Source organism: Podarcis gaigeae, assembly GCF_964106915.1.
Source record: "Podarcis gaigeae genome assembly, chromosome: 14".
NCBI lineage: Eukaryota > Metazoa > Chordata > Lepidosauria > Squamata > Lacertidae > Podarcis > Podarcis gaigeae.
The window spans coordinates 43,389,436-43,411,258 of record NC_139690.1 but is presented as its reverse complement, the minus strand read 5'-3'; the positions used below and the strand labels follow the sequence as shown (position 1 = coordinate 43,411,258).

The following is a 21,823-nucleotide window of genomic DNA, read 5'->3' as shown; positions in this document are numbered from 1 at the left end:
ATGATCTCTCCCAGCGGCCGCATGTAGATGTTGAAAAGCATGGGGGAGAGGACAGAACCCTGAGGCACCCCACAAGTGAGAGCCCAGGGGTCTGAACACTCATCCCCCACCACCACTTTCTGAACACGGCCCAGGAGGAAGGAGCGGAACCACTGTAGGACAGTGCCCCCAGCTCCCAGCCCCTCAAGACGGTCCAGAAGGATGTTATGGTCGATGGTATCAAACGCCGCTGAGAGATCCAGCAGAACTAGGAAACAGCTCTCACCTTTGTCCCTAGCCCGCCGGAAATCATCAACCAGTGCGACCAAGGCAGTTTCAGTCCCATGATGAAGCCTGAATCCCGACTGGAAGGGATCCAAATGGTCCGCTTCTTCCAGGCGTGCCTGGAATTGTTCGGCAACCGCTCGCTCTATCACCTTGCCCAAGAATGGAAGATTTGAGACTGGGCGATAGTTGGCCATTGTGGCCGCATCTAAAGATGGTTTTTTAAGAAGCGGTTTAATAACCGCCTCTTTCAGTGGGTCTGGGAAGGCTCCCTCACGGAGGGAAGCATTCACCACCCCATGAAGCCCATCGCCCAGTCCTTCCCGGCTAGCTTTTATAAGCCAGGATGGGCAAGGATCCAGGAGACAGGTGGTTGGTTTCACTCGTCCAAGCAGCCTGTCCACATCCTCGGAGGTAACAGATTGGAATTGATCCCACTCAACTTGACTAGACAGAACTCTAGCACTCTCCCGCCCTGGCCCTGCTCCCACAGTGGAGTCTACTTCTTCCCGAATCTGAGCGATTTTATCTGCAAAAAACTTTGCAAAATCATTGCAGGAGAATATGTGGCCCGTACTGGGCCCCGATGTTGCAGGTGGTTCCGCTAAATTGTGAACCACCTGAAAAAGTCTCCTGCTGCTGTTTTCTGCAGATGCAATAGAGGCGGTGAAGAAATTCTTCTTCGCCGTTGCTATCGCCACTTGGTAGGCTCGACGTTGAGCTCTAACCTGTGTCCGGTCAGATTCAGAATGAGTTATCCGCCACCGGCGCTCTAGCCGTCTCAACAATTGTTTCATTGCCCTCAGATCCGTGGAAAACCACGGGGCTCTCCGGGCTCCATGCAATCGGAGAGGGCGCTTCGGAGCCAAACAGTCAATAGCCCTGGTTAACTCCGCATTCCAGTGGGCCACCAGGGAATCAGCTGAAAGGCCATCAACATGGGATAAAGCATCCCCTACCACTCTCTGGAAACCATTTGGATCCATTAAGTGGCGGGGGCGGACCATCCGAATTGGTCCCACCTCCCTGCAGAGGGGATGGGTCGCAGAGAAGTCCAGTTGCACCAGGAAGTGATCTGACCATGGCACTTCTTTTGTTTCACTTTTACTTAGTGTCAGATCACCAACATCCATAGAGGTAAACACCAGGTCCAAGGCATGTCCGCGGCTATGGGTTGGGCCAGACTTATTCAGGGACAGCCCCATGGAGGCCATGCTTTCCACGAAGTCCCGAGCTGCCCCTTGTAAGGTCGTGTCGGCATGGATGTTAAAATCCCCTAGGACGACCAAGCTAGGTGTCTCCAGGAGAACATCCGCCACGACCTGAAGCAGCTCGGGCAGGGAATCCTTGGTGCAGCGGGGAGGTCGGTACACCAAAAGGAATCCTGTACTGCCCCTATTGCCCAACTTCTAGAACATGCACTCAGAAAACTGGGTCTTCCCAATAGGACGCCTGGTGCAAACTAATGACTTTCTAAAAATCACTGCAACCCCCCCTCCCCGCCCACATGACCTGGGTTGCTGTGCGTAAGAGAAACCTGGTGGACAAGCAGCGGCAAGGACAGGCCCATCTGCTTCATCCAACCAAGTCTCTGTTACACATGCCAGGTCAAGTCCTCCATCCATGATCAAGTCATGGATGGCAGTGGTCTTATGAATCATTGACCTGGCATTGCACAGCAGCACCTTCAGGTCATGTGGGTATCCCTTGCTGATTCTAGTATCCATCCGGTCAGGACCAGACCCGGAGGCAGGGATAGTCCTCAGACAACGACTAAACCTGCCTCCTCTGTAATGACATGGTCTGGTCTTAGCGTAACTCCTCCTCCTACCCGTGATCACTGAGATCGGTTGTCCCAGTGCATTCCCCCCTGTGGAACATGCCCCAGCCATTTTGTGGGCTGGGGCCCACTCTCCGGTAGCCTTGACCCCTCCCCCTAAGAACAAAATAACAACTTATACAAACAAACAAAACCAATAAAACAATACAAACAAAAAAATGTAAAAATTACAAAAACATCAAAATAAAAAAAATAATTCCCTAAACCCAACCAAACATCCATCCCACCCCCACCCCCCACATACAAAAAATCCAAAAGAATTTTTTAAAAAACATTTTAAAAACACTCTGTGCCCCTCCTGCAGTAACACTGTCCTAGTGAGGCCTGTCAGGCCTCGCCCTGGGCCAGGTGGTAAGTGGCAAGAGCAGGGCCCTCAAGCACTCACTCAGGGGAGTCCTCCTGGGCAGCAGGCAGCAAGCAGCACGCAGTCCTTATGAGGCTTCAGGCCCCGCCCCAGGCCAGATGTTAAGTGGCAGGAAGGAGCAGGGCCCTCAGGCACTCACTCAGGGGAGTCCTCCTGGGCAGCAGGCAGCAAGCAGCACGCAGTCCTTATGATAGAATAGACTGTCCATGTTATTTTAGTAGTGGCAGAGCAGCAACCAATAAGCATGGGTAAATAGCCCATTTGCAACTTAATGAAGCCAACGCCTTACGTTGAAGTTCAATGATTGGCCCAGTTCGCATGTGTCACTAAATCATGGTGTGGCGGTAAATGGAAGAGCCTCCACAAGTTTAAGCAAAGCCTTAGGTTTGCGTGTGTACACACACACACAGTCACCCCACATGTCCCAATCAGGGGGTTGGATCCTGCCTGTCGTTGGCTCTGGCTTCACCTGCTGTTGGTCTCCCTTGCTTCTGCCCTACCAGTCCCAATGGGCACACGCCACCACCGCGTGGGGTGAGCCTCATATTATGACTTAACTTCTGGTACAGTTCTCTTGCTATGGTTCAGTTAGTGTAGCCGGTAATCCATACTGGATGGAAGGGATATAACTGTTTTATGTGCATGGCATAAGCCAGTATTCAGAATGTCTTACCTTAAAATAATTACCGTATTTTTCGCTCTATAAGACGCACGAGACCACAAGAAGCACCTAGTTTTTTGAGGAGGAAAACAAGAAAAAAATATTCTGAATCTCAGAAGCCAGAACAGCAAGAGGGATCGCTGCGCAGCGAAAGCAGCAATCCCTCTTGTTGTTCTGGCTTCTGGGATAGCTGCGCAGCCTGCATTCGCTCATTAAGATGCACACACATTTCCCCTTACTTTTTAGGAGGGAAAAAGTGAGTCTTATAGAGCAAAAAATACTGTATACAGTGGTACCTCGGGTTAAGTACTTAATTCATTCCGGAGGTCTGTTCTTAACCTGAAAGTGTTCTTAACCTCAAGCACCACTTTAGCTGATGGGGCCTTCAGCTGCTGCCGCGCCACCAGAGCACGATTTCTGTTCTCATTCCGAAGCAAAGTTCTTAACCTAAAGCACTATTTCTGGGTTAGCGGAGTCTGTAACCTGAAGCGTATGTAACCCAAGGTACCATTGTAATTAATTACATAAAACTTAAAATACACACCAAGATTTTCAATTAAAGTCAGGAATGAAAACAAGTTGACCTAAAAAACAACAACTCAAGTTAGAACTCTACCTCTGCATTGCCCACTGTATACAGTACAGTGTTTCTGTTTGTTTTTCAGATAAAACATTACTTGAAGAGATTCACTCTCCATATGAGACTTTGCTACTCCGAATGTTTTTGACATATCTCATCTATTTGTCCTTCCACATCTATCATAAGGAGTTTGAGTAAGTGGCTTGCCTAGTTCATTAGCTAAGGTAGCGCCGAACCTGAGAATAGTTTGCTGAAAAGTCACCAGTTTAAAATCTCAACACAAGGCACCTCCAGGCTGTCAGTAGGTTGCTGGAGGGGTTCAAGTGTATATTGGATAATTAGAATTGTGCCATTAAAGTAGATTAAAGTGCTGTGTTGCCCTAGGTAAAAAAAAATCCATTTCTGAAAAATAGACTTCTAGAATTTTGGAAAGTGACAGGTAATTGCCTTGAAAAGTGTTGAATGAGCAAATGATTAATGGGAAGATGTACAAACACTCCACAAGCAAATCAGGATTAATGTTTGTCATGGAACTTCCCTGCAAACAAATTGGAATGAATGTTCAATTCAGTTTTTAAAATGATTTATTTGATTCTTCCAACATATAATATGTACACACAGAGACACACAAAATAATATATATAATAAAGTAAAACGGGCACAAGGTTTGAAGCATAAAGACTCTTTTGAAACTGACTGGTATGGCTTTATTATATATGGTCTTAGAATGAAGACAAAGAACATTATAAAACCTTTTACTTAATGTAAACTGTTGATTGCCTTCTATATAAACGGTTGTCCACAACAGGAACTTAGAACGTTGTTTGGACGTTACTTCAGATACAATGCCCAACTCCCATCTTCTGGATTAGGGAGAGATGGTTTTTTTAAAAATATTGTTTTTGGATCCATAAATAGTCAACATAGTTTAAAAACAACAAAACAAAACAAAATTAACCAAACCAATTAGCTGATGAAAAACTGCAGCCCTATAACACCTAACTCTAAAATGCAATCTCTTCTGAATTTCTGAAACCTGTTTCCTCCGCATATCGCAGTAGTGACTGTTGTTAAGTTGTGGGTGAACATATCAGACGACACAGCGATTCTTCAAACAGCTCTTGTTTATTCAGAGGCCACAACAGAACTGAACTGAAGGGTTCAGTCAGCCTGCTTATATAGAGCTCCAGTACAACGTAACTGTAACAATTTTCTAAAACTATCCAATCACTGAACATCACTTTCGATCCCTTATTTGCATAACTATCTACAGTATCCCCCTGCTGGCCCAGGGAGAGAACTTCAGTACATAACAACTGCTATATCGAATTTCTGTTTTAACTCCAGCAATACAAGTCCCCGCCTCTTCAAGTGCTTCTGCAAGTTGATGGTCAAGAATATCTGTCCTAACGCCTGCCAAATAAAAGGTAGGCTATGCATTTTGGTTTGGTTTCCTACATTTCCCCAGATTTCTCAGTCATTTATGCACAGATGTTTGGGCCTTTTTCATCCTCTGGCTCCCCCCTGCCCCCCATTTGTCTCTGCAGGTATCTTGTTCAGCGATCGGCAACAAACAGTCTACGCAATCAACTACATTGACAAGTGTTGGGAGATATTCAGGTCCTTTTGTCGACCAAATCCTGTTGCTCCGTACGAACCGACCATGAAGATGAGGCACTTCCTCTGGATGCTGAAAGTAATCACCATCTCAAGGATTTCATAGAATCATAGAATCATAGAGTTGGAAGAGACCACAAGGGCCATCGAGTCCAACCCCCTGCCAAGCACTATTTCGGGTCTTGTTAGCGACGGATGTTATCTGTCAGTGTTGGTTCATCACAGGTTCTCATTTTTCCTGTCTTCCATTCTCTGCATTTCCACATCAGTTCGTTATTTTTTTTATTTATTTAAAAAGCCCCCATGAAAATTTATCAATATTTTATCACAAATTTCTCATGCTATGCAATTGTATACAATTTTTTCATTTTTTGTATGCAATGGCGGGCCTAATATACACATTTTCACAAATAATAATAATAATAATAATAATTTATTATTTATACCCCGCCCATCTGGCTGGGCCTCCCCAGCCACTCTGGGAGGCTTCCATAAAAACCAAAAATACAGTAAAATCACACGTTAAAAACTTCCCTGAACAGGGCTGCCTTAAGATGTCTTCTGAATGTCAGGTAGTTGTTTATCGCTTTGACATCTGCTGGAAGGGCGTTCCACAGGGTGGGCGCCACTACCGAGAAGGCCCTCTGCCTGGTTCCCTGTAGCTTTGCTTCTCGCAATGAGGGAACCGGGAGAAGGCCCTCGGCGCTGGACCTCAGCGTCTGGGCAGAATGATGGGGGTGGAGACGCTCCTTCAGGTATACTGGACCGAGGCCGTTTAGGGCTTTAAAGGTCAGCACCAACACTTTGAATTGTGCTCGGAAACATACTGGGAGCCAATGTAGGTCTTTCAAGACCGGTGTTATATGGTCTCGGCGGCCGCTCCCAGTCACCAGTCTAGCTGCCGCATTCTGGATTAGTTGTAGTTTCCGAGTCACCTTCAAAGGTAGCCCCACGTAGAGTGCATTGCAGTAGTCCAAGCGGGAGATAACCAGAGCATGCACCACTCTGGTGAGACAGTCCGCAGGCAGAAAGGGTCTCAGCCTACGTACCAGATGGAGCTGGTAAGCAGCTGCCCTGGACACAGATTTGACCTGTGCCTCCATGGACAGCTGTGAGTCCAAAATGACTCCCAGGCTGCGCACCTTGTCCTTCAGGGGCACAGTTACCCCATTCAGGACCAGGGAATCTTCCACACCTAATTATGCATTAACCTAATATAATGCATTTTGGCGTGTTTTCACAAATATATGCCTCCGTATTTACAGCTTATTGTAGCTTTTGCCTTTTTAACACATTACTCAGCTGGAGAACAACATTGAAAAATTTGGCCCATGTATTGTTTGGGAGAACGTGAACTAGGTAGCAGCATGTGCCAAATGAGGATTAAGAAATTTGGATAACACGAACCATTTTCTTGTTGTTGCTTCAATCTCTAGGATTTAAGACTCGTAAGCAAGCAATTAACCGCTACCAAAATTGTGAATATACTGGCCAAAGATAGCCCTTGTGTGCGTGATGGAGATGACACTAACTTAGAACATGAGGTATATGTATTTCGGGAAAGCGTGGGGAAATATGGTCTGGGTGTAAATTTCTGCAGCTATACTGAAAAGAGCCAACCCACTTCAGCAGCTGGTTGGGGCTTGGACTGTCCTTCGCCCAGAAGGAACTTTGTTTAAGAACAAAAGCTTTTGCTAGTTAATATGATGAGTCATATAAGATTCTAACGTACAGCTGAGCCACTCCAAGTGGGACTTTGGGTGAGTGAATTTAAACTGCCGTCTCTTCCATGATCTGGCCAGCAACAATTGCCCACCAGGTGTCATTCCCCCTTCTACCACAAAGATCCAGAAGCATGGTCCTCACTCTGATTTGGCGTCGTTATGATGCCATGTCATCATGTGGTGCTGCCATGATGAGGCAATCAGAGTGAGGGCCATGATTCCTGCGTTGCCTCGAGAGCTTTGCAAGGAAACAGCGTACCTGTCAGCAACCAGATAGCCCATGGGTAGGCAAACTAAGGCCCAGGGTGCGATTTTCCTCCCGAGTTCTTGCACACTTGCCTGTTCATGCTTAGCCATGGTTTGGCCATAGATTTAAAGCACTTTAAACATACATTTTGGCCATACATTTAATACCACTTTAAACAGCCTTGGCTTTCCTCAAAGTAATCGGGGGGCTGTAGTTTGTTAATGGTGCTAAGACATGGGTAGGCAAACTGAGGCACAGGGGCCAGATCCAGACCAATCGGTGTGTTTTTACATGAGCAGAATGTGTCCTTTTATTTAAAATGCACCTCTGGGTTATTTGTGGGGCCTGCCTGGTGTTTTTACATGAGTAGATAGAATGTGTGCTTTTATTTAAAATGCATCTCTGGGTTATTTGTGGGGCATAGGAATTCGTTCCCCCCCAAAAAAAATATAGTCCGCCCCCCCCAAGGTCTGAGGGACAGTGGACCAGCCCCTTGCTGAAAAAAATTGCTGACCCCTGAGTTTGCTTTCAGATCCTTGCCCCTGAAGCTGCCCCACTGTATTTCACATCCTGCAAACAACTAGCCCCCCTCCCCAATTAATTGGTAGAACTGACAACAAGCAGTAACTCAGTGATGTGAGACCTCTTGCAGGTCCATCACTGGAACCCACAGTGAAGTAATCTCAGACTCCAGATTGGCTCCACCCATCCAGGCTTCTCATTGGACCCTCCCAGGTTGGAAAGGGCTATGAAGAATTTCCTGGTCATGCTGCATCCCTGAGCAACAATGATTGTCCTACCTCCTGTGTGTTTTGGCGCGTTCCTCAGCGCTGACTTCTGGTTCGAACGCCTAACACAATTGCTGACCTGGCTCCTCTCTGACAGCTGCTTGCAGCTCAGCCCTTCCACAGATCCCTAGTTAGGACCCCTCCAGGAATATTTTACCACATGTTCTTGGTGGATTAGAAGTGGATTTATTCTGATTTAGTTTGTTCTGCAGCGCTTCTCCAGTGCAGCCAAATTGTTGCTGTCTGGAGGGGCTGTAGTGCAACAGAAGAAGGACAAAAATAAACCAGAACTTTTGTGGACTAAAAAGTAAGTGGATTTCAGCAGGAAAGACATGCACTGGTTGGAAAAGAAGCAACATGTCCATCCCAGAACGTTCGCAGGTACAAACGGTACTGAAAGTGGGCATGACTCGTTAATCATAAGTAATGTGCAATAAAAAGATGCCTGGAGGAGCCTTTGATCTTGTCGATTAGAAGTGACTTGTTCTTTTCTTCCTTTGTTGTGCTACAGCTTGTTTTCCTGGAGTTTTTTGAAGCTCTGCTGGACTGTGCCCTGTTGTACGTCACCGATGAGATGCTGAAACAGCAAGCAGAAGAATCCAGTCGTTCAACAAGTTCCTTCAGAACAGATGAGTTCATAGACCCGGCTGCTGGGCCTCCTTTGGCTCAGGACTTGTCCTCTGGTCAGGTTAGTTCTCAGAGCGTAAACATTGACTCTCTTCGCTACAGGTAAGGGATGAGTTAAATGCAGCAGCAGCCTTTCACGAGGTTTGCTGGCCTCCCAAATTGAGTTTGGGCACTTTCCGGAACGGAAGCCAGACATATCAAGCAAACTTAGGATCTTCAAAGAGGGGGCAGGTTTGACAGGGTACGTTGGCCCCTTACAACCGTCAGGAACAACAGCGCCTCAACGCCTTCCACATCAGAAGGATTGGGGCATCACATGGCCAGACAGAATTCCCAACAACAGTGTGTTCTCTCAAGTCCACATTCCCAGCAGATTTGCACTCCTGTCTTAGTGACGTCATCGGGACGCAGGTGGCGCTGTGGGTTAAAGCCTCAGCGCCTAGGACTTGCCGATCGAAAGGTCGGCGGTTCGAATCCCTGCGGCGGGGTGCGCTCCCGCTGCTCGGTCCCAGCGCCTGCCAACCTAGCAGTTCGAAAGCACCTCCGGGTGCAAGTAGATAAATAGGGACCGCTTACCAGCGGGAAGGTAAACGGCGTTTCCGTGTGCAGCTCTGGCTCACCAGATGCAGCTTTGTCACGCTGGCCACGTGACCCGGAAGTGTCTCCGGACAGCGCTGGCCCCTGGCCTCTTGAGTGAGATGGGCGCACAACCCCAGAGTCTGTCAAGACTGGCCCGTACGGGCAGGGGTACCTTTACCTTTACCTTAGTGACGTCTATGCCAGTTTGCTCATGTCCACAGAATGGAAGATGGTAGTATCCCCAGGGACGTGCTCTACGGGGAGCTGGCTTCTGAAACCAGCCCAATCGGCAGGCCTGCTCTGCATTACAAAGATGTCAGCAAACATGACACGAAGGCTGGCAACGTCAACTCCGCCATGTGGGAATCCCTCGCGGACGACCGCAGTGCCTGGAGACAGGCAGTCAAGTCGTGTATCCATAGCAGTGATGAGAGGAGAAACGGCCACTGGGAAGACCGCAGAGAGAAGAAACACCATGGTGCATCTGCAGCAACGCAGCTGGACACCGTCATCTGCCCCAGCTGCAACAAAACATGTCTCTCCGGTATCGGTCTTCACAGCCACAGCAGGCGCTGCAGCCACCCAACAGCTTGTCCTCAACCCCAAGGCGCATTATTCCATTGTCTCCTGAGACAGACAGAGGCCAACAACAACAGGCCCCTTATGTGAATTCTACCACTCAACATCTTCTGGGAACGAAAAGGAGTTTAAGGCTATATTCATGAACACAATCTTGTTTTGACTTCGCTGGACCTTAGGGTTAGAAGTTGCTGGCAGCTCAGGGGTAGGGTTAACCCTGAGCTAGATTGACCAGTGGTCTGCCTTTGGGGGTAAGGGGGCTTCCTATGTTCCTCTGGTGGTAAGACTCCTGGGGGCCAAAGCACTAGCAGTTCTGAGGAACTATGATATCAATAAACACCAAATGGCACTGACTGGAGAACGGGGGGCGGGGGAACTGGTCACACGAGGACAGTGCAAGTTTCCTCTGCCACCAGGACACAAGGACTCATGGAACGAGCCCATTGTGGAGGCAAAGGACAGGCAACATCACAAGGGTCCTAATTTTTAAAAGGTGACTGTTAACTCAGTGATAGGACACAGAGTTTTTTTTGTAGAATGTCACAGGTTCAGTTTTTAAAAAATCAGATGACGGGAAATACTTCTGCCTGAAAACCTGGAAGCTCAGTCGGTAGAGCATGAGGCTCTTAACCTCAAGGCTGTGGGTTCGAGCCCCACGTTGGGCCAAAGATTCCTTCATTGCAGGGGGGTTGGACTAGATGACCTTCATGGTCCCAGCTCTGTAATTCTATTATGCTTCTAGGCAATGCTGGGCTTGATGGACAAAGGCCACATCAGCATCATTCATTTAAAGCACATTTAAAGCTCATGGGTTCTTCTGGGAACTATAGTTCAACCCTCACAGAGCCACAGTTCACAGCACACTTCTCAAACTACAGTTGCCATAATTCTTTGGGGGAAGCCGTGTGCTTTAAAAGTATGGTGTGGATGTGACCACGCTCAGAAATGAAGTTCTGGTGCTGGATCTAGACACATCAAAGAAGCGTTTCAGTTAAACGCGTTGTAAACTTTGTATGAGAAATCGGTTTGGCAAAAATGGAGCTCCACAGCACCATCTGGTGCCACTGTGTTAGAAGAAGAAGAAGAAGAGGAAGAGTTTGGATTTGATATCCCGCCTTTCACTCCCTTTGAGGAGTCTCAAAGCGGCTAACATTCTCCTTTCCCTTCCTCTCCCACAACAAACACTCTGTGAGGTGAGTGGGGCTGAGAGACTTCAGAGAAGTGTGACTGGCCCGAGGTCACCCAGCAGCTGCATGTGGAGGAGTGGGGAATCGAACCCGGTTCATCAGATTATGAGTCCACCGCTCTTAACCACTACACCACACTGGCTCTCTGCATAAACAAAACATATAAAGCACTTTTTCTTTGCCAGTGTGGCTGAGTCCTTGATCTAGACCTATGTGTTTGCATATCTGTAAAGCACAATACCGCTAACTGGAGTTCAGAGGGGTGTTTTCTTTTGGGGGTGTGTGTGCGTGCAAGTGTCTTTTATCCCGCCCCCCACATAGCACCTCCAACCAACTACAGTATTGCTCTTATTTTCTTCTGTTCTTTTAAAATTATCAGTCTGTTCAAACCAGAAGTCTAAGCAGTGGCGAAACAAGCACTGAGACCACAGAAACCCAGCATGTCAAGGCTTCCACAAGCAAGATTGTGCATTTTGTGGATGTTGGCAAGGGAAAGAAGTCTGAGGTCAGTGGGGTGATGAAGAATAATGGCTGTTTCGAGGTCCCAGGTCCAGGAAGGACTTGGAGAGATTCTTGCTTGAAATCGCAGAGAGCTGCTGTCTGACTTCAGGGGCGCCGACTTATAAAAAATATTGGGGGGGCCCATACCGGGGTCCTGCCCCGGGAAGTTTTATAAGATCCGCTCCCGGCCCGTTGCTGCTGCTGCCGCCCGCCTCGTGGCCCCCTCGCCAGCTGAGGGAGGGAGAGAGACCGAGAAGGAGAGAGATGCGTGGTGGGCAAGGCAAGTGCCCGCCGCGCCTCGCCTCCCACCGCCCCTCGTGCCTGCCGCCCCCTCCCCTCCCTTCTCCGTGCGCGCGCTCGCTCGCCCTCCTCACCCCAGCTCTTGGCCCTTCGCCCCAGGAACTCGCCGCTGTTGGGGTTGTAGATGAACCTCCGCCACTCGGCCATAGACTGGCTGAAGGGCTTCTCCTCCTCCTTGGCCATAGCGAGAGAGAGAGAGAGAGAGAGAGAGAGAGAGAGAGAGGCTGGAAAGAGAGAGGGAGCTCGGCGGTTCGCGGGCGGCGGTTTTTCCCCTGCCGAAACAACAGCGGCTCCTCAGAACCGCTAAGTAACTCTCCCTCAGGCGCCCGGCGGGAGAGCAGAAGAGAGGAAAAGGAAAGAGGGGCTGGGCCAGTCACACGCACCGAGCAAAACTACTCGCGCCGCCTCTTTTACTACCGTAATAATTATTTGTTTTAACTCATTACTGAATGTATTTTAAAAGGTAACTATCATCAAACACGGAAAATAAAAAATACCAACATAATTTTGTGATTTTACAAAGCATAATATAACTACCGTATTTTTCGCTCTATAACACGCACCTGACCATAACACGCACATCGTTTTTAGAGGAGGAAAACAAGGGAAAAAAACATTCTGAATGAAACAGTGGATGTATCATTTTTGTGCTTCATGCTGTGGCCACAGACATGTGATCTGATGGTGAATTTGGGATGACCCAATGCAAAAATCCTGAGGATCCATGTGGATCCATGTTTTGTAACCATGTTTTTGCACCATTGCAGCCCCAGGCAACAGTGGGTGCGTGATTTTGGGGGGGCAGGCTGTAGCCATGGACATGCTATGTGCTCTGATGGTGAATTTGGGCTGACCCAATGCAAAGATCCCGAGGATCCATGTGGATCCATGTTTTGTAACCACGTTTTTGCACCATTGCAGCCCCAGGCAACAGTGGGTGCGTGATTTTTGGGGGGCAGGCTGTAGCCATGGACATGCTATGTGCTCTGATGGTGAATTTGGGCTGACCCAATGCAAAGATCCTGAGGATCCATGTGGATCCATGTTTTGTAACCACGTTTTTGCACCACTGCAGCCCCAGGCAACAGTGGGTGCGTGATTTTTGGGGGGCAGGCTGTAGCCATGGACATGCTATGTGCTCTGATGGTGAATTTGGGCTGACCCAATGCAAAGATCCTGAGGATCCATGTGGATCCATGTTTTGTAACCACGTTTTTGCACCATTGCAGCCCCAGGGAACAGTGGGTGCGTGATTTTGGGGGGGCAGGCTGTAGCCATGGACATGCTATGTGCTCTGATGGTGAATTTGGGCTGACCCAATGCAAAGATCCTGAGGATCCATGTGGATCCATGCTTTTTAACCACATTTTAAGTGGGGAGGGAAGGAAAAACACAGAAGGGACACGGAGCAGGAGAGGGGTGTGCAGAGAAGCAGCTGGCTAAGAATGCAGGAGAGGGGTATAACAGGAGGAGGGAGGAAAGGAAGGCAAAAGTTTTCCCTCACCTACCCACCCAAGTCAGCCAGCTCGCGCGCTCTCTCTCGCTCTCTCTCTCTCTCCTGCACGGAGCACAGAGACACACTCTGCTTTCCCTCTGCCTGGAGGGGAGGGGCTTTCCCTGCTCTTTGTTCCGTTTGAGCAAACACAGCAAGGAAACAGAGCAGGGTGGGCAGTAAGACCCTGAGGCAGAATGCCGGAAAAATACGGTAATAATTTTCTTAAATTATTGGGGGGCGGAGCCCCCCCAAACGAATTTTTGAGGGGGCTCGGGCCCCCTCAGGCCCCATGGAGTCGGCGCCTATGTCTGACTTAGTACAAAGCCACTTTCCGTGTTCCCAGGAAAGGGCCTTTTCAGTGGTTGCCCCCTAACTCTGCAACTCTCTTCCTTGGAAGGCCCGCCTACACTCCTCTCCTTAGTTTCCCAAAAGATGATGAAGACGGTTATTTTGGAGGTTCTTGGGCATTGTGGCAGTTGAATTGCCTGTCATTCTCTGCCACTGCTATCTGTTTATTATGTTGCTACCGCTGCTTGCTTTCTCATAGGTTGTCTGATGTGATCATGTGATGGAAGCAGGGGGTCACCAACCGTTTGGGGCGACTGTGCACGTTTGGAACGTTATTGGCGCCAGTCGCAAAATGGCCGCCGGGGTTGCGTGGCATAACACAAAAACGGCTACTACACCCAAAAGAGCAGAAAAAGAAACAGGGGCCCCACATGGTGGGGGCACACCCTCCTATTATACCCCCCTTTCAAGCTGGGGAGGCACTTATAGCAGACTTCACAGTGCTCAGCTGTAGAGAGAAGCACTCTGCACTCTTTTTTCTGTTCAGAGTAGATGTGAGGGCAAATGTTCAGACCTGGCACCCAGTGAAATGTAGGCATGTGGAAGAGGCCATTTTCAATGTAGGCCGAGCTAGTGCAAACAGGTATCGAGCAGGAAGAATGGTGTAATGTAGATTTTTGAGGGGATATTTACTGAGGCTTTCTGTGGGTGGCATAGGAAGTCCTGGCAGTTAGGCCTGGACATTGGGGCACTGAGTTGGGGCATTGAGATTTGGTTCCCAGTCAATGTTAGTTTACCTCTTATCCCCTCCACTTGGGCACATGACCAAAGCATCTTCCAGACAGAATCTTGCTGTAGGTATACCTGCATGACCTCAGTGTGGCAGCACCTATACTTTGGAACTCCCTGCCTCTTGACATCAGGCAGAGGCACCTTTGCTGTAATCTTTTCAGTGCCTGCTTAAAACATTATTCTTTAGGCAAGCCTATTCAGTCGGGTAGCAGCTACATGCATTTCATTTCAATTTTGTGAAAAAAATAAATGGAAGAGTAAAGAACATTGACTCTGTTCTCTTGAGTCTTTGCCTTGAACTCGTTTTTGAACAACCTCACCTGGGCATATATTTATTTTTGCTTTATGTTTTATCTTAATTACGGTACCAGATTTTGAAAATAACACGATCTCCTAACTCAACAACTCATTTTTTATTTTTTTATTATCTTTTTTCTCATTACCACAGAAAGGAAAAGGCAAGAATGGAGGAAAAGAGGGCAAAGGATCCCGGCATGGTTCAAAATCTCCCAGTAAAGAAAAAAGTCTCTCTCCTCAGAGTGGGTCCTTGGAAATTTCGGTCCTTCCAATCTGAGCCTTGTTGTACAGGATCTTCTTTTGCTCTGAGGGAAAAACTGGCGTTGAAATTAATGTGGTTCAACTAGGCCTTTGACAGTTTAACATCCTGTAATATTTTAAATGTGTTTGTGGGACAGGGGTGTCTGTGTGTGTTACTGGCTCTTGTAGTTTTTTGTTTGTTTGTTCCTGTTATTGCATTTTTTGTGTTTTCATCTTGCATCTTTATGTTGAGATCCCTGCTGAGTTCTACAGGTGATGAATAAACCAAACATTTTGGTGCAGTTTCGACACCAGCGTTTAAAGTCAGTGCAGTTTAGGAAGGCTCAGCCCACCACCACCTTGATTCAAAAGGGCATCCAGTTATAGTCGACAAAAACTCGCTCCTTTATCTCAAGAACTATAGTGCAAAATTTGGTTGTGGTAACTTAAGAGGTGTCCGAAATGCGTAGAGAACAGGCAAAGAGACAAATGACTTTCCAAAATATATAGCAGATGCTTTTTTTCCTTTCAGCCATGAGTTTTAATGTCACCTTCTCTGCTATCGTGGAAGAGAAAGAAGAAAGTGTAGCTCAGTCTCTATCAAGCGTGGAAACAGGGCAAGAGTCAATTCTTAGCGCTCCCATGAAGGAATTAGCAGGTGAGAAAACTAGAAGGTATGGATCATCTTTTTATCAATGTAAAGAATCATTTTTGCATTTTTGGAGTTGCTGTTATTAATATATGTGTGTTTATGTGTGGCACACACACACACACACACACAATTTCATAACCCAGAATGCAGTTTCCAAAAAACTTTGTTAGGATTAATTTTGTTTGCTTTCACATTTAACCACTGGGCAAGGTAAATATGTTGTCCTTTTAGTATATCTCTTTGTTTTCCTATATTCTGGGTGTTTTGTTTCTTTACTTCTGGATTGTGTTGGCATCATAGCTGTCAACTTCAGATTTGAAAATAAGATATCGGCCGCCTCAAAAATAAGGTATCAGCAGCCTCAAAAATAAGGGATCAGCAGCCTCACCTGTCCGGGGACAGTCTACGGGATATCTAAGAATCCGAGATAGAAGTGGGAAGCGGCAGGAAACAGCGCTGGAATAAGGGAATTTCCCACCAAAAAAGGGAAGGTTGACAGCTATGGTTGGCATCCACAATAAGGTGGCCTTTATTTATTTGAAAAGCATTCCCTTCTCTATCTAATCTAACTAGAGGTGCTGCTTTTTGGAAGGGTCACCCTGAGCTGCAGATTGTGCAGTATTTGAGTACACATTCCTGTAAGATTTCCTGCTGTCACAAGAGGGCAGTAAAAGAACACCAGACCAGAACACAATAACTTGCACCTTCCTTTTTTGAAGGCTTTCACAACGGGACAAGTTGCTCCGACCCTACAGCAAAGTCCCAAACGAAGCGTGCTTGAATTTTGCAGTGGATTGCAAGCCATAAGCCAACAGTATTGCACAAATGGGGAACCTTTGGCCCAGGGTCTAAATACAGCCCTCTATGCATCTCTGTCTGCCCGCCAGGACTCTCCCCGGGGGCATACACCTCATGAGATACACCCCTCACTAAGACTGCTTTGCACTCTCCTTTAAAAAAAAAAGAAAATATTACTGATTTTTCAAAATAGCAAAATAACAACCCCCACAACCATTCAAATGAAGGTTCCTTAGAAGAAAGCATGGTTGCAAAATGTCAGGTCTGTGTATCCTCCTTGGGTGCTTTTGTCTGGTTCGAATGGATCCCTGGACTCTGATAATGCTGCTCACTTGCCTGGGTGGAGGACGGAAAGGAACTAGCTTACCGTGTGTCAGGGGTTCAGAAGGAGAGACACAGGAGGGGGAGCAAATGGAGAGTGAGGAGGAGGAGTACGAGGGGGGCGCAGGCAGTGACAGTGGCCAGAGTTATTCCACAAGCCTCTCTAGCGAATCGGAGGACTCACAGAAGGGAGCTCCGGTGGCCAGAGCGAGGGGGGTTCCAGGGGGGAAGCCCCAGGAGGAAGGGGCCAGCGGGGAGTCCCTGAGCAGCAGTTGGAAATCAGGACCAGCTTCTCCACCAGAGCGCAGTGGGGAGGGGGAGTCCCAGGAGTCGGGACCAGTGTCCTCACCACCAGAGGGAGGAGAGGAGTCAGGTTTGGCAACGGCCACATCAGGAAGCGGGGAAACGGTCAGAAGGAAAGTCACCGGCTGGGCGCGCGCGCCAAGTTCAAATGTACAGGAGCGCGGCACAGCGGGGAGCCCGGGAAGGGAGCCAGGTCCTAAAGCCCGCCGGAGGGAGGGGCAAGACTCAGGAGGCTCAGCGTCAGAGGAGTCCAGGAAGGAGGAAACCCCAGAGGGCAGAAGGACCCAGCGAAGGAAAGAACAGCGTAGGAGGTGGAGCCGGGCTAGAATCTTAAACTGGTGTGGGTGGAGCAGTGAGTCAGAGGGGACTTAGCCGGTCTAGCGTCAAGACGTGGGTCTGCGCACCCAGAGCTTTGAAATGGAAACTAAACTTCAATAAAGACTTTTGTACATTATATCCACCGGGCGTTGGTCCTCTGTGAGCTGGGATCTAGAGGCAGACCTGACACCGTGCAAAAGGTGAAATTCACATTTGTTGCTCAGCCCACTTTTAATTCTGGTCCTGCCTACTCCATCTCCACCGCCCCACCTTCCTCCACCCTTGGATCCACATAGGTTCTTCTGCATCCTGAGCGTGTGCTCTGCTATGAAGCTATGATCGTCTTTCCCCTACAACAGGGGTTGGCCAAAGGGGGTGCTCTGCTGCAGAAGCGCCCATCATGCTCAGCCAGCACAGCCAATAGCCAGGGATGATGGCAGTTGTAGGCATCACACATAACTGGAGGGCGCTTCGTTGGCCGTCCCCTGCCCTACAACTAAAACTCCATTTTATTTCCCATCCCCTCACTCCGCCGTCTTGCAGATAACCTTGAAAGTGCAAAGAACGAGCAGAAAGACAAACTTGGTTTATGGATGAGCCAGATATACATCTTTTTTGTCAACAAATTCTTTGCCGGCTACAAACACTTGGAAGTCGTGAAAGAAACCATTATAGACAACAGGATTCGGCACGCTGAATTCCTTGTACTGAAGAAAATCCAAGAAGCTGAAGAAGAAGCAAAGTGAGTTTTCAGCTTTTGCTTGTGGGTTATGGTTTCTAACCTGCTCCCAAATTTGGCAGGAGCCTTGCCACATGCGTTCATAGAATCATAAGAGTTGGAAGGGACCATGAGGGTCATCTAGCCCAACCCCCTGCAACGCAGGAGTCTCTTGCCTAATGTGGGGCTCAAACCAAGGACCCTGAGGTTAAGAGCCTCATGCTCTACCGACTGAGTTATCCCATCATAAAACAGGGTGCTTTGCTAGATGGCCCGGCTGTTTTCATTGGAGACATGCTGGCAACACCGGGCCTTCATTGCTATAGTCTGCAGTGGAAAATAGGAAGCTGCCTTCTGTTATGCCAGATTTAGATTACATGTCCACATGTAAGGCTAAACTGGGCCTTAGCGTTAGAAGTAGCTGTAATGAGCCTTGATTTTTAATGAAATATATCTATGGAGCTAACGAAGCAAAGTGAACAGGGTATCTGGAAAAATGAGAAACTTGAGAGAAAGAACATACTTATCATGCCACTTCCAAGTTTGAGCCTTAGGCTCAAAATGCTCAAATCAAGAAGACAATGGCAAGTACCACTGGTCATCTTTAATTTTCTTCACTAGGGGATAATTTACTTCCTTTGCTTAGGCTGCTATGATTAAGCAAAGATCAAGATTTAATATATTTTTTTAACTGCCGCTATTTCTGTATTGTCTCTGTTATACCCAATTGCAATTCAATATATTTCTGTTGTGTTTTATGATTTTCCTGATATTGTAAGTGAGCCGGAACTGGTCTGTGACCGTAATGATAAAAATTAATTTAATTAATTAATTAAAAATGATTAAGCAAAGTTTGCATCTGAACATGAAGCTGGCTGTTTCGATAAGGGATGGCTCCTTGATGTCGTCCTGACATTTCTATGGGTGCCATTTATGGATTTGTTGTTTCGTGGCTCACGTGTTCTGAACTGTGTTACGACTTTTTGCTTTAAGAGACTCTGATCTCCCAACTTTTCTGTCCCACCCCACTCTGGCCACAGGCTTAATGCTATGAGGGAGGCAGAGGAAGCCAGAAAGCTAGAAGAAGCTGCAGCAGAAAAAGCAGCTCAGGAGCTGGAGGAAAGTTTGTGCAGAGAGCTGGAGGAAGCATCGATACAGCTGCAGTCTTCGCCAAAGGAAGAATCCCCTGTTTCGCCACAGGCGCCACCAAGCACCAAGACTACTGGAGGTGGAAAGAAGAAGAAAAAGGCGTAAAATGAGCAGCTGTACAATATCAGATTATTGTACCGAGGCATGCAGAATCCAAACATTGCAATTCATGTTAGCTTTGGATTACAGGGGTAATAAATATCGGAGCAATAAAACTGAATAACTTTGTGAAGAAAACTGCACACGAATAATTCCAGATGCCTCCAGGTTTGTCAAAGAACTTTCAAACATAACTGCTATAAGCCTTTCTTTCATTTGGTTGCAATACTGTGCAGTTCCATGAGACTATAAGTCAAGAGGACTTGCTTGCAAGTAGACAGGCATAGGGTTGCAAGTATCCAAACCGCTGGTGTAATGCCCAGGTAGGGTCACCTAGGAAAAAATATAAGAAAGAAACGGGATTTCCATTTATTTCCAAGAGAAACGTGCAGGGGTGAGATCAAACTTTAAATATCTCACACCCTTCCATTTTTTAGAAAAAAAGTTCAACACTGATAAAATAGAGATGCTTCTTCTAGCTCCGATTCAAGAATGGGATGTTTACGATGCTTTCTGTAACTTCAGTTGAACCAATGTATATAGATTAAAATAAAGGGTATGTGTTGTTATTTCGCACAACTTGGCTATCCTGAAGATGTGTTTCCATGTAAAAAAAAAAAAGGTATAGAAGATAAGGACCTAGAGATAAGAGACAGAAGCAGGGCTTGCAGAATGGTAATCTGGGAAGAAACACCATTGCATCAAAACTTGTTCACTATCTGACATTTCTGTTGCACAAACTGCCCCTTTGACATAGGAATACAAAGCAGTAAGGGATCAGTAAAGTCATTAAATTCAAGGCAACTCCATTTTTTAAAAAATGTATTTTTATTAAAGATTTTCTTGGTTTACAAAAGTATGTGCAATGTCTCTCTTTTTTCCAAGTAACATTTTTTTACAGATCAGTTTCATTTGTTGAGACATTAGGAAGAAAAGGGGGAAAGGTGAGTGGGGGTGGTGTCAGGTGGTGATGTTTCTATTGTACTTAATATATGTGAGGTTTTGTGTCAGCGTCGCTTGTGTAGGTTCTCTGCTATTCACTTGTGTTCCTTTGGTGGTGAGAGGTTGGGGTTGGCCTAGGGTGTGGTTGTTTATGATTGGCTGTGGTGATCTTTGTTTTCTTGTGTGAGTGGGGTGGGTGGGTGTTTTTGAATCAGGTTAGCCATATTGATTTGTATGCTGTTGGTGGAGTTTTGTCATTGTCCTGTTGGGCTGTGTATGTGATAAAGGGGAGCCATACCGGGGTGAAGGCGTCTTCTTTTGTTTGTCCCTGTGCCAGTTTCAGTTTATTGGTAATTTTTTCTAGTAAGGCTGTTTCCCATACTTTTTGGTACCATTGGTCCATGCTTACTCCTGACAGGTCGCTCCAGTGTCTGTTTATGGTGTTTTTGGCTGCTGAAAGTAGGCGGGTTATGAGTTCTTTGTGGTGTAAATGGGCATTGTTGTCTTGGAAGATGTTTAGTAGGGCCAATTCTGGGGTGATTTCTAATACTTGCTTAGTTATTTTACATATTTCTCGTATGGCTGTTGTCCAGAATAGTTGCATTTTGGGGCACTCCCACTACATGTGGAGGTATGTGCCTGTGGAGGTGCACCCTCTCCAGCATTTTGGTGAGGTTCCTGGGCGTATTAGCGTTATTAACCTATGGGTGAGTTTCAGAGTGAGTTCTTTTCTTTTCATTGATATGGATTTAAAGGGGGGTTTAGACCACATTCTGGTCCATTGAATGGGGTTAATCTCATAGCCTTTGTCATCCTCCATTGTTTTTTGATTGCGTCTAGGGGGTTCGTGGGATTTTGGAGTAAGGTAGTATTTTGTATACTGTGGATACCATCCCTTTACTGCGTCCCTTTTTTTGCTAGGAGGAGGTTTTCGAAGGTTGTCAGGGGCCTAGCTGCTGCTGATTTTACTGCTGGATTGTTTAAGAAGGCGACTCCATTTTTGAGGGCAGCACAGCTCAGTGGCTGAAGAAGGCAGAAGGTCCCAGGTTCTGTTGGGTATTGAGTGATATGAAGCCTCTTTTCCCCCCAACACCCTGGACAGAACCATCTGTCAGCATAGACAAGATTAGAGTGCACCACATCTTTCTTCCTTCCCCCAAACCAAATGCAATGTATTCACCTGGCACCCCAAAAAGTTAGATTTCTGTTGTTGTTGCTGCTGCTGCTGCTTGCCTAGAACAATAGTAACTGGGGGCTGTCAAGTACTTCATGGCTGGGGCCTGCCATTCAACTTTGCAGTTCAGGTCTGGTTTAAGGCATTGCAAAAACATCCTCATTCAGCAGAAAGCTCTGATCTAAACTCAAACATCTAAATCTGTTTACTATGTTCCCTTTCCCCACATTAATCAGGCAACAGATTTTAGTTCTTTAAAATGTTTTTAACAGAAGTGTTTTTAATGTTTGAAATGGGAAAAGCTTTTTTCCTCCCATGTGATGGTAAATATGCATTGAGATTATGCATACAGCAATGAAACTTTGAAGAATAATGATTT

At 46.9% G+C, this 21,823-nt stretch overlaps 1 protein-coding gene across 5 annotated transcripts in view; it reads left to right on the top strand.

Moving 5' to 3' along the window:
- The window catches only part of RSPH10B (radial spoke head 10 homolog B), a 34,987-nt gene extending 15,080 nt beyond the window's left edge, over positions 1–19,907 (top strand). For all 5 annotated transcript variants that reach the window (XM_083711388.1, XM_083711387.1, XM_083711386.1 and 2 more), the window contains 10 exons: positions 3,795–3,903; positions 5,057–5,136; positions 5,257–5,405; positions 6,763–6,870; positions 8,597–8,773; positions 11,437–11,562; positions 14,882–14,972; positions 15,503–15,628; positions 17,906–18,104; positions 19,121–19,907. In XM_083711388.1, coding sequence (XP_083567514.1) covers positions 3,795–3,903; positions 5,057–5,136; positions 5,257–5,405; positions 6,763–6,870; positions 8,597–8,773; positions 11,437–11,562; positions 14,882–14,972; positions 15,503–15,628; positions 17,906–18,104; positions 19,121–19,334 — 1,379 coding nt within the window. In that variant the 3' untranslated portion in view covers positions 19,335–19,907. The remainder of the gene's footprint in view (positions 1–3,794; positions 3,904–5,056; positions 5,137–5,256; positions 5,406–6,762; positions 6,871–8,596; positions 8,774–11,436; positions 11,563–14,881; positions 14,973–15,502; positions 15,629–17,905; positions 18,105–19,120) is intronic.
- Positions 19,908–21,823: the final 1,916 nt, after the last annotated feature.